This window comes from Lissotriton vulgaris, chromosome 7 (genome assembly GCF_964263255.1).
Source record: "Lissotriton vulgaris chromosome 7, aLisVul1.2, whole genome shotgun sequence".
Classification (NCBI taxonomy): Eukaryota; Metazoa; Chordata; class Amphibia; order Caudata; family Salamandridae; genus Lissotriton; species Lissotriton vulgaris.
Genome location: NC_141695.1, coordinates 88641731 through 88655059, shown reverse-complemented (window position 1 = coordinate 88655059; position 13329 = coordinate 88641731). Strand labels below are relative to the sequence as shown.

Genomic DNA, 13329 nt, shown 5'->3' with positions numbered 1-13329 from the left:
AATAATGTTTTTTATTAGATTTGCATGTTTTTAATTTTATTTTAATGTGCTTCTATGGCTTTGTGAAATTAAGTTGAATAGATTTTAGATTGAGAAGGACTATGGAGTTGGTGATGTAAATTCTATAATATCCATCAGTGATCTTTCGATCAAGCAGGTGGCTTATGAAGCGCAACTACTCACCCGTAAGGGTCTCTAGGCATGGGGGGAACTGTTGGTCCATCAAAGGCACTGTTGTTCAGTCGACGAGCCAGGTCTTGAGGTCGATACTGAAATGAGGCATTGACAGTGATTGCCTGAGGTGGAGAGGCAGGTTGTTCCAGGTCTTTGGTAGGAGAAGCAACTTTCTCTGCTCGTGGTCTTGCGGAAACGTGTGACTCTAGGCAGGGCCAGTTGACCGTAGCGGAGGTCACTGGTGGGTGCGTGGAATGCGAGGCGTTGGTTAAGGTATGCAGGTCCCGCATCATGTAGGGCTTTGTAGGCTTGTGTGAGGAGCTTGAAGGTGATTCTTTTGTAGACTGGGAGCGAGTGGAGGTTTCTGTGTTGGCCGGTGATGTGGCTGTGGTGAGGTATGTTGCGGATGAGTCTGGCGGAGGTGTTCTGAATGTTCTGTAGTTTCTTGAGGAGTTTCAAGGTGATGCTGGAATAGAGTGTGTTGCAGTAGTCGATTCTGCTGCTGATGAGTGTGTGGGTGACTGTTGTTTTAGACTCTATGGGGATCCACTTGAAAATCTTTCAGGGAAAGGCATAGCGTGTGGAAGCAGAATGATGAGACGGAGTTGATCTGGCTGCTCATGGTGAGTGAGGAGTCCACGATGATGCAGAAGTTCTGTGTGTGGTCTGTGTGTTTGGGGGGCTTCCAAGTGTTGTGGGCCACCAGTGGTCGTCTCCGGCCAAGGCGGTGGAGCCCATGATGAGGGCTTTGGTCTTCTCTGAGTTAAGCTTGAGGCAGCTATTCTTCATCCAAGTGGCGACAGCCTTAATTCTGTCGTGAAAGTTGCTCTTGGCAACTATGGGCTCGTTTGTGAAGTAGAGAATCAGTTAGATGTCATCGTAGTAGGAGACGATGTTGAGTCTGTGGTTCCTGATTATGGCTATGAGCAGGGCCATGTAGAGGTTGAAGAGAGTGGAGCTCAGGAGAGAGCCCTGAGGCACTCAGCAGATATTCTCTGTGGGTTCAGAGTGGAACAGTGGTAGTCTGACTCTCTGTGTTCGGCCGGTGAGGAAGGAGGAAATCCATTCCGGGGCTGTGTCGTGGATGCCGGTGTCAAAGAGTCTTGTGCATAGGATGTGTTGTGAAACAGTATCGAAGTCGGCCGAGAAGTCCAGGAGGATGAGGGCTTTAGTTTCCCCTCGGTCGAGGAGGGTGCAGACGTCGTCTGTGGCGGTGAGGAGGGCAGTCCAGGTGCTGTGGTTGCTTCGGAAGCCAGATTGGGAGGTGTCCAGTATGTCGTTCTCTTCGATGAACTTGGAAAGTTGAGTGTTGATGACCTTCTCGATGACCTTGGCAAGGAAGGGTAGAAGAGAGATCGGTCTGAAGTTCTTGAGGTCCATCGGGTCAGCAGAGGGTTTCTCCAGCAAGGGGTTGATCTTTGCGTGTTTCTAGTCTTCCTGGAAGGTGGCGGAGTTGATGGTGCAACATAATTTGAGGGTGATCGTGGTGCCGGCTTTGTTGAAGATGTGGTGCGGGCAGGGTCTCGAGGGTCCTCCGGAGTGGATGTCCTCCGGAGTGGATGCTCTTCATGAGCTTGAGGGTGTCAGCAGTGGTGAGGGGAGTCCAGCTGAGTAGGGTCTGCTGGGGTCTGGTGTCATTGGGTGCGGTGACTGCAGATGGGAGGCTCTTGGGTTACAAGGCTGTCGAAGCTGTTCTATATCTCCTTAATCTTGCAGGGAAAGAAGAAGCTAAGGATGATGCTGGGGTCTTGAGAGGGTGGGTTGTCTACTGTCTCTGTGCTGGGTGTGAAAAATTCTTTGACCACGGCTAAAAGTTAATTGCTATTGAGTGCATTGGCGTTGATCCATTCCTGTAGGGCCGTTTTTGTTGTTTTTCTAATTAGGTGGTAGTGTGCGGTGACACCGGTCTTGAAGGCTGAGTGGTCTTCCAGTGTCTTTGCTGCTCTTCCATTTCTTCTTCTTGAGCCGCGTACAGTATCATCTGGACTCATGAAGGGTGAGAGAGCACCGGCTGGTTTTCTTGGAGTGTCTCAAACTTGGGGCTTTCTTCAGGGGAAACAGAGTGTCAGGGCAGTTGGAGATCTATCGGTGGAAGTTGCGTGCTGAGATATTAGCATCCATGGATGTCGGTGGGAGGGTTTTTGCTTGAGGGAGGTGGTGAGCTGTTCTCTAGATGAGGGTAGTGTTCAGGTTGGTCTGGACCTGGAAGTGGAGGTGCTCCATGTCAGTCGAGTGGTCGTCTGCGTGGGTGGTGAGGCAGTGGGTGCTTTTGTGTATGATTGCAAAACCCTCTCCCTTGGTTTATTGATGAGGTCATTGTGAATGATCTTGTAGCTGTCCAGGATAGTGGTGGGCATGTCCAGGGCGGAGTTGGGGTACATCCACGTTTCCATGAGGAAGGTGATGTCATGGTCGATGGAGTAGATCAGGTCCCAGTTGGTCTTGCCTTTAGCGGGCCATTGGTGCACCCTCTCCACACATCCATGCAGGGACCGCCATAAGTAGTGAGCAGGAAGGCTGGGAGGTGGGAAAGCGGGAAGCAGCACTGGTGGGGAGGGGGCTGCGGGGCATGAGCAGCAGCAGGGACACGGAGGGAAAGGTGCAAAAAGAAGAAAGGGGCTAGAGAGGGGAAAAGTGAAAAAAGTGTAGAAAAGCAAAGAAAAATGAAAGAAGGGAAAAAGAGATCAGTAGGAAGAGAGATAGAAGGCAGAGAAGCGGCAGAGCAGTTAAGCTGCAGAGCAGAGAAGCTCCCCACTGGACCACCAGGAATGAGGTGCAGGCGGCTGCCTGCAGGTGGAGAAGGACCTTGAACTCTGACCAATAATGGTCAGGTGAAGCAGCCACCTAGGCCGAGCTGTGCTAGAAGGGAAGCAGTTCACTGACCAGGTTAGCGACTACAGCACATTAAAAAAACTCCTTAAGTCTTCCATGTTTCAGGAGCGTGAATAGTCTTGTATCTGCATTTTATCTAATAGTTTCATTCTTTAATTTCCGGTCCGAATTGTTCATAATGAGTTGTTTATTTAAGAATTTTTCTCTAATAAATCTGCACAATGTCCTATGCTTAAATGCTCTGAATTGTAACATCTTTCGTATAGAGTTTGACAAACATTTGCTCCAGTCACTTATTTATATATATATATTATACTACTGCCTATTCCTCTTTTAACATGCCTCCCTAACACCACCCCTAGGGTGAGTTTAGCATCTGACACATTCCCAGGTTTAAGATTCTTCATAAATCTAGGATTATGTCAGGTCCATGGATGTTGCATGGGGACACCCACAGCAACACCCATGGAATGCCCCTTTCACGCAGTGTTCTGTGTGAAAGGTGCACATATTTATAAGGCTATGAAAAACTACGCAAAGTGGTTTTGCGTGGCCTAGGATATATGCTGCAGCGAATTGCGACAGGGAGGGTCAAAAAAGGGATGCTCCGGTGGCGCGAAAGTGTTGCTAGGGGCCTCGTAAATGAGGCTCTTAGAATTCCCAACATAACCAAATGGGATGACCAAACGTGCTGCTTTCATTGAATTAACCAACCAATGGTCAAAGTTCATACTCTAGGAAATGTAAACATTAAACATTACTATGTTTAATAACCTTGCTCGTTTTTTCTTTTAATTAAACCCTGCAACTGGAAAATAAATATAAAAAAGCTACCTGTAGGGGGGCGTGGCCAACTGCCGAGCATGGCGGCAGCTTGAAGCGGGAGCTCCTCCAGGCATAACGGCCCGCGTTATCTATCCGAACACTGATCCGACTTTTCGCCCGCTCGAAGGAGCGACATCGGCTCGGGGACCCGAGTGGCGCTAATTGCTCCGACCCCGGCGGTAATCGGACACCGGGAACTGCTCCATCCTGAGACGACGATCTGGGGCCTGCGCCTGCCTAGCCGCACCGACCTAAAGTGGCTGGCGGACCCGGGCGGAAGTCCATCATCCTCGGCCCGGGCGCTGTGACGCCGGCCAGCCACTGCTGCATTCTGTCGCGAGGGGTGCGCGAGCAAACCGCCTCTCCAGCGCACACCCCTGTGTGGACCGAGGGAGCTGTCTGGACCGGGACTGGCCACAAGCACCGTCTGGGGGCAGAGCGATAACCGGCAAGGGCGAGGGCCTCCCTGGGCCCCGGACGGCGCCATATTGGAGGGAACGAGCGACCAGACACGCCATTCATGCAACAGGGTAAGGCGATCTGCGTTGGGGACCCTGCCGTCTCCCTGCGCTGCTGCCGATTAGAATCACCCCAAATCGACGAAGGGACACGTCTGAGCCCCAATATCCTGACGCAGAGGCGACATTGTGTGGGGGTGTCCACGGTGCTGCCCGACTCATGTGGCGCCCTGTTGGTTCAGACAGTCCCGCATTGGCAATGCTGCAGTAGTGCACGGGGGAGATCGGGCGCGCTGCACAGGAGGCCCCCCGGCAGGGACCCACTAAAGAAACACCACAGCACCATGATTGGTAGCGCTACAGTACACGCAGAGAACGAGAGCAGCCGCGCAGCAGGCCGCACCAGACCTTCTCGGAGGCCGGCGTGCTGATCGTCGCGACCACCGGCTGCAACGCATCTAGGCCCTGTGGGGAACACAGGGAACCCCTTGGAACCAGTGGAACACACAATTGACAGCCCGACGCCCGGGGGAATCGCGCGGCTCATAGGCCAAGAGCTAACCCAGCAGCCGAGTGTGCATACCTCCATCAACACCACAACAACATGGCCGGAAAAGGCACAAGGAGCACGTCGACACAGGCGAAGCTCGACAAATTTGCGTACGGCCAACATGGATAATCCCAGAGTGGCGGCCGCCACTCCGCTGGCGCAACTCCAGAAACGGGTGGTACTCCAAAGGTGACTTTAGAGGACGTTTTGAAAACCCTCAACGAGGTCCGGACGACAGTGGGCTCCATCTCTTCCGAGGTCACTCTGCTTCGGGCAGACTTCCAGAAAATGGCGGAGAGGGTGTCTCAAGTGGAGGTAGTTACAAAATCACTCGTTGAGGACACCTCGGACCTGCAAGTAGCCATGGAGCGCGTGGAAAGAGTCACTAAACAGTTACAGGAGAAGCTCGACGATCAGGAAGGGCGCTCCCGGAGAAACAACGTCCGCATCCTAGGCCTGCCGGAATCGGAGGGTAAAGCTGCGATGGACTTATACGTCGAGGACCTAATCAAAACCCAGCTGAAACCTAAAGGTCTATCTCACTTCTTTTCTGTTGAAAGAGCACACCGGGTTCCTGGTGGAGCGGCCAAGCCAGGCGCCACTCCGCGGCCTGTACTGGCCAGGCTCTTCAATTTTAGGGACAGAGACGCAATCCTGCAAGCGGCGAGAGTCTCCCCACCTGTAAGAATTCAGAACTCAACTTTGGCCTTCTTTCCAGACTACACAGCAGAGGTGGCTAGGCGCAGAAAATCGTTCACGGACGTGAAAAAGGCGCTGCGAGACAAAGGCCTGCCGTACTCAATGCTTTTCCCCGCCAAATTGCGCATTGTGGCCGAAGGAAAAACGTGGTTCTTTGACACGCCGGAGGTGGCTAGAGAATGGCTTGATGGATGGAGACAGGTGGGCCAACCCCAGCGTCCGCACAGGGACCGACAGCACCAGCACCAGCCGGATCACCCATCGGGAAGCCCCACGAACGAGGAAGGCGCGACAGCACTGGACTCGGATCTTGAGAGGGACCCACTTGACTCTGGACAACCTGTTAGGGGCTGATCTGAATGGGCTGCATGAGGGACAGCATGTTTGTAGCCCTTGGGACCTTGACGCTGATGGAGCTGAGTAGGGCGGGCATCGGCCGGTGCCTGTAGGGGTCACACCAACCCCACGAGCAAGTAAGATGGACGGGGATGGGATTAAGCACTCTGCCAAGTTGGGGATGCGGGCGGGTTTTCGTCCGTGGTGCAGGGGAGCAGGGAGGGGGCTGGGAGGGGATAAGTTGTAATGTTATGGTTATTGTTCTCAGTCATCACCACTTCAGTATGGAACACGGTCATACTACAGGCCGTACACTCCTGGTACCCTAGCACGAGTCATTGCATATGTGCTGCGCTCCACTTCCGCACATCAGCAACACTAATCGTGAACCCGAATGGCCCAACAGGCTCGAGGTACACCAGCTAACGGGGGCCCACCAATGACAGTGGTATCCCCCTTAAAACTGCTCACATGGAATGTTAGGGGTCTAGGAGACAAAATTAAAAGGGGATTGGTCCTCCAAACCATCAAACGTCACGGGCCTGACTTGGTGATGTTGCAAGAAATGCACCTGGCTGGGTCTACCTGCAAAGCACTTGACAGACGTGGGTATGCCATGGCGGTACATGCGGAGTTCACTACAGGGTCATGGGGCACTGGGATACTCCTTAAGAAGAACTCCTCTTTTATGGTTGAAAGCCGCAGGACGGACGACCAGGGTCGGTTTATGGCGCTGTATGGCCAGTGGGAAGGGAGACCCCTCAACGTGGTGTCCGTGTACATCCCCCCGGCACTGCACTCTACGGCACTGCCGGCGCTGGGTCAATTTCTTGTTGACCTCCCAGAGGGTGACATGATCATTGGGGGAGACTTTAATGCCATAACAGACCCACTGTTAGACACCTTTCCCGTACGGGAACGCCAGAGGGGGACTGCCACGCTTCCTAGTTTTCTGACCGCGCTAGGCCTCACAGATGTTTGGCGTCAATTGAACCCCACAGCAACTCAATACACGCACTACTCCTCTACACACAACAGTCTCTCACGTATTGACTACCTCTTCTTTTTGGGGGTGGGACTGGGATCAGTAGACAAACTAGAGATCCTACCCAGAGGTGTATCTGATCACTCCCCAGTGTCCCTCCACATTACGACTAAAGAGAGGAAACGCACCAGGCTCTATCCAATATACCCCAACTATTTGCAAATCCCTGGTATCAGGAAGAAACTTAAATTGGCCACGTCACACTGTTTTACAGAAAATGTAGGAACAGTTTCCTCGCCCTCGGTACTCTGGGAGGCATACAAAACAGTCCTGCGCGGCGCAGCAATAGCGGCTATCAGGGGGCACAAACGAGACTCCAGAAGTGAACTCGCTCAATTAGAATTGGCACTACACACCGCGAACGCCGCCCACATGTCCGACCCCACCCCTGACACTACACATGCGCTACACCTCAGACAACAACAACACCTGGCCCATCTCACGACGGTTACCAAGGGGCACTTGGCGAACACCGCACACAGGGTATATGACGTGGGAGATAAAGCCGGGAAGATGCTGGCCTGGTTAGACAGGAGGGGTGGTTGCAACAGAGGCATTCAGAGACTATACACACAGGATGGCCAGCTGCTGACGCACCCTGAACAAATAGTAAGCACCCTGGCACGCCATTATCAGGAAATATACACACCGGTTCGGGCTGTCGGAGAACGGGAGGCGTTAGCATCGCTTGACCACATTACTGTCCCCGCGCTTTCACAAGAAGCGCAACAGGAACTAGACACTGACTTAACAGACAATGAAATCCAATTGGCAATACAGTCGTTGCAATCTGGCAAGGCGCTAGGTCCTAACGGGATACCCGTGGAATGGTACAAAGCGTCGGCCCCCCTGTTGAGCAAACCCCTGCTGGATATGTATGAAGAGAGTTTAGACAAGGCTGAACTCCCTCTGGACCAACGCACAGCCACGATAGTAGCCATTCCTAAGCCAGACAAGCCGCAGACGGTATGCACCTCGTACCGACCCATCTCCTTGCTCAACGTGGAAGCAAAGATCCTAGCGAAACTCCTGGCTAGTCGCCTGACCAAGCACCTACACACTCTGATACACCCCGACCAATCAGGTTTCATGCCGCACAGAAGCACAACACTGAATCTGCGGAGGGTACATGGAGTCCTGGCACGAGCACATCTCCTTTCAGAACAGGCTGTCATCTTATCCCTGGACGCCAAAATGGCTTTCGATCTGGTGGAATAGGAGTATCTATTTGCGGTCCTTGCTCGTATGGGCTTCGGCCCGAAATATATAGCGTGGGTACGGCTACTGTACAAGTCGCCAATGGCACAGGTGGTGGCGAATGGTCACATTTCACAGCCCTTCCCCCTGGGACGCGGAACCAGACAAGGGTGCCCGCTATCGCCCCTACTCTTCGCGCTGGTACTGGAGCCACTAGCTATCCTGCTCAGAGCAACACCACTGTTTCGGGGCATCGCCTGGGAGGACGGGTGGGAAGATAAAGTATCCCTATATGCAGATGATATGCTGATCTACATGACCAATCCCAATGAGGGTATTCCTGCCCTGTTGACTCTGTGCGATGAGCACGGAAAAGCGTCAGGCTACACCCTGAATTGGTCCAAATCTATAATATTCGTACTTAAGGGCCCGGAGCCGTTATTGCGGGATGACTGCCCCCTGCAGTTGGCGACTGGCTCATTTAAATACCTGGGCATTTTCGTCACCACTAATGCAGCGGACTTTTACACCGCGAACTTGGTGCCACCTCTGGCACGTCTCCGTGCAGACGTTAAGTACTGGGCTACCCTGCCGCTAACCCTCCTTGGGCGAGCAGCATTATATAAAATAATGGCTCTCCCTAGATTTCTCTATGTGTTAGAAAATACCCCTTATGTGGTGGCTCCACGCTACTTCCAACAAGTCGCTGCACTGGTATCTGCTCTGTTGTGGAGCAATGGCCCAGCCCGTATAGCACAGGACAAACTAGTTAAAAGCTGGTATGAAGGAGGAATTGCGCTACCCAATCTTCAATTGTATTATTGGGCATCCCAACTTAAGATAATTAATCACTGGATCCACATCCCGCGGGATGACCCCGCATATAAGGCGGACTGGTCACAGTTGGGGACGGACGGCATGCTCTCAGTGTTATACAATCACTCACAGGTTCGGAAATTGTTTGGACCGACGTTACATACGGCAACCTTATGGCATACAGCACAATCTCGACTGGGGTGGAAGGGAAAAATCACCAGAATGACGCCGTTATGGGACGCGAAATCATTAGGAAACTTAAGGTCCAGTAAGGGCTTCGCACACTGGGATCAGATAGGGATTTCGGTGGTAGGAGACCTTTGGGATAAGGGCTCGGTGGTTCCGTTCTCACAGCTACAGCAGCAGTATGGTATGGGCCCCAATGAAACATTCAGGTATGTGCAAATCCGACACGCCCTACTACACGCAATTCCACCTGACACCACACTCCCGGAGTCGTCACCACTAGAGGACAGGTTACTGACGGACTTTATGGAGCAGAAGGCAACCTCTCTCACCTACAAAAAACTGGTTAACAACCTAACAGACCCCACGCAGAAACTTAGAGAGAGATGGGTTGGGGAACTAGGAGACATGGATGACACAGAATGGAATGAGGCGCTTGCGTCACCAAGAGAAGTGGGCATCTCGGCTAGGTTCAGGTTAGTCCAGCTCAAGATCCTACACCGCACCTACTACACCAGAACACTTCTGCACAAGATACAGCGGGCACCACACCCCTTCTGTCTAAGAGGATGCGGGGAGGAGGGAACTTTACTCCACACACTATGGGATTGCCCATTGATCCAAGAAGTCTGGAGACAAATTATGCGCACAGTCTCCCAAGCCCTTGAGGTGTCACTCCTGCCTGAACCCCGTAAGTGCCTGCTAAACATTTGGGACCCAACTGACCTGAACAGATATGGACAATTGTGGGTCACGTTGGCTGTGACAGTGGCCAAAAGGGACATTGCACAAAAATGGGGTGCTCCAGAATTGCCTACAGTGACTGGCTGGATTAGAAATATGGACCTCCTAATGGTAAAAGAAAGGGCGGTGTACGTATTGCGGGCCTGTCCCCGTAAATGGAATAAGGTGTGGATGCCGTGGAATAAATACAGGGGTGAACCGTGTGCACCCTTACCAGAGGACGAAGACCTAGAGTCAGAGGAGGAAGAAGATTAGAGGGGGCAGGCTGGTATATGAAACTCTGATTTGTGATGGGGTGGAGCGTGAACACGACATTACCTTTGAACAATGTACGGATTATGTGCAGTGGATGACAACTGTCTATGAAAGGGTACAACATTCTATTGAGGTGATGACATTAGTTGGGTTTTTGTAGAAGTCATTTTCTTTTTGTTAGTTGAAATTGCTGGGAACCAATTGCTGTATTATACATGGGCAAATTACGAACTAGAACAGGATATGGCATGTTGATAAGTGAGATTCTATGCGGAATGGTTGCGATTATTTCTTCCATATCCATAATGCGAGAATAGACTCAGACATCAGACTGTAATGTGATTTATCCGTCTCTGGTAAAAAATATGTAATAGTGTGAGACTAATGGTAGATAAGGATAATGTGAATAACTTCTTTGCCTACTTGACAATAAAGTTTAAAAAAAAAAAAAGCTACCTGTAAGCCAATGGTATAAGTATTCATAAATTGTACTTTGCACAAAGATCCTAACTGATGCATGCAATCAGTTACGTTAGTATCCATATTCTTTAACCAAGTAAATTAAACAGTAGGAGTGAATTAGAAGCATATTTTTGAGAGCCTTGCCTCATGTTTGCACCATGCAAAGTCGTACATGAATGACGCAAGGCTCTGAGCCATGTAAAGCCACATTGCATGGCTCTGAGTGGCATCATAAGTATTAAGTAAGGCAATGCAGCACACATCACTACGTCACCTTACTCCGCGCAAGGGAGGTTTTTCCATGGTCGTTGCAGTGGATGTTCCCCCGCACTTCAATGGATTTTGATGCATTCCTAGATTAACAAGGACTTGCAAATCCGGAAATGCTTCAAGATCTTATTCTTCCCAGGGGCAGGCGTGACTAGAAAAAGTATCTTTATTTCTCCTCCTTTTTTTCCTCTGTCGATGTGTGCTGCATTCTGTAGCACACATAGAAGGAGGAAACACCTCTAAGGGGTGTTTTCGTGCTGGAAGGTGGTCCTTGCTGCAGAAAAACAATCCTACTTACAACACAGGCACTCTTGCACCAGGATGCAAGGGTGCTTGCGCTGGCTCTAGGCTGCCAAAATGGAACCAGAGCTAGGGGGAAGGACAGGAGTGCACTGTATTGGGTAAATATGGTGCATTCCTTCCCTTTCACTTTGGCGAAGCCATACATATTGTTCTCTAGTTTTCTTGATACATTTTTGCTGCACTGTCTTGTTCTTAATATTTCAATTTGCTTCTCATTCTAGGGATTCTGCTGTTTATGATGTACCAACATATGAGGAAGTTGTGGGACCCATGAACAGTACACTGTCCGGCATATGGACTACTGGAGTTCTTGATGACAAGCCCCCTCCATATAGCGCAGTAATAAGCGTGCCTCCAATGCCATGTACAGCGGGACCAACTTCGCAGCAGGTCACACCATGTGGAAGAGGGGGCTCTGCAGCAGAAGACATTAGAGGTGCTCGGGAGCCAGTGACAGGCCCCGCCCTGGTGCTCAAGATCCTGAAGCACCATAAGCCACTCAGGGGTCCCTGCAGTATGCATGAGATTATTCAGCCAGCAGAGGGGTCACCTCGGGAGGAAACGCAGACCCCTCCACCGAGTTACGAGGACGCAGTGGACGATGATGTTTTCTATCCTACAGAATGGAATCCACCTGCAGGACTATCACTAAGAGATGGGGTATGAAAAGGAAAACACACAGAGGACTACGGAATTTCAAATGCTACCCATAGACAATGACAATTTTACAAATATATCACTACAATCATTAGAATGTAGGCAATTTTTTTTATCTGCAATTCTTTTTCTCCAGTTAAAACCAATTAAAGATGCCTACTAACATTTAATACCTTCCTTGACAGTTCACTGATATTTCAGTAATTTATGAGTAAGAAAGAAAGATTTGAGGATCTATGCTAAGATAAGAGAGAATGTTAGCCAATCACTAAAATAATTCCACTACTAGTAAAGTTTGCAGAAGTGTGGGATCAGAAGAAACTGGGAACTCAAATACTTACTTAAAGTTTTATCCTTGTTGTCCTCTCAGCCCTCATTCTCATCCCCTAATGTACTCAACTGCTCCCATCTTCTAGGTGCATGGCAAAAATAAAGACCTCTTTGCCATCAAGCTATTTACATTTCTACTGATCATGTTTTAAAATTATTGTATCTATGAAAATATTGCAACTAAGGATTGTAAGAAATGTAGGGGATAGAGACCTAATGGAGACCTGGAGGAGAGAGAGGGAAGAAGAGATGCATATGTAGGAAGGCTGGAAGGAGGGGGAAGAAGTGATCAGCTGGGTACAGAACGTAACTGCTAGACCTGTTATCTTTAGGGTGGTCTTCCACCACAACTTTTGCCTTTACCGTTCCTATCTTAGTTGGCCTCCTTATCGGATCTCATCATTAGCTTTAAAAGAGTTTTAAAATGGATTGATATGATTAAGGAAAGTAGCCCTCCTACAAACCCTCGCGTTTCCATTTTCCTCTGTGAAGTGGGGAAAGCAAAGTTTATCAAACGCCTTTTCATAGTCAACAAATAATAGGACTAGATCTTGTTTTTCCTACTGAAACACTTCTCGTCTACTTAATCCAATAGGAAAACACTGTGCAAGACTTGTCAGCCTTGAGGTAGTCTTCCCAAAAATATTTTGTCTACTTACCTTGAATTTTTGCTGGATTTTGTTGATATTGGCTTTAGGACTTTGTGCACTTTACCACTGCTAACCACTGCTCAGTGCCAGATTAAAACCTGTGGAGGCCCCTAGGCAGTCGCAATGTCAGGCCCCCCGTGCAAATTATCTCCTAATACCCAATGTATTGATTTATTTACAAACTGACAGTTGCCAGAAGATGAGACAAACTGTACTGTGAATCTGATGTCTCTGGTTAATGTACTTTAAGTTGTTAATGGGTACATTTCATTAATACAGTATTTTCCCTATGGAGTCTTTAATGTAATGTTTTCGTTTCATTGAATTAATTAATTTTTTTATCGTTTTGAAAGTATGATTTTAATTTTCTTTCAAGATCAAATCAATATTATTTGTATCTGTTGTCGCATGGCCCCTAATAGGAGTGGGACCCATAGGCTGGTGCCTTCTTTGCCTATTTGGTAATCCGGCACTGCAAGTGATCAAGTGCTTGTGCTCTCTCCCCTAAACATGGAAGAACTGGCTGGTGGGCAATTAGTA

General features: G+C 49.7%; 1 protein-coding gene across 1 annotated transcript in view; it reads left to right on the top strand.

Annotated features, from left to right (window-relative positions):
* LOC147700859 (uncharacterized) overlaps positions 1–13091 on the top strand; it is a 75201-nt gene extending 62110 nt beyond the window's left edge. Inside the window, exon 3 of the mRNA XM_086929758.1 lies at positions 11374–13091. Coding sequence (XP_086785884.1) covers positions 11374–11818 — 445 coding nt within the window. The 3' untranslated portion in view covers positions 11819–13091. The remainder of the gene's footprint in view (positions 1–11373) is intronic.
* Positions 13092–13329: the final 238 nt, after the last annotated feature.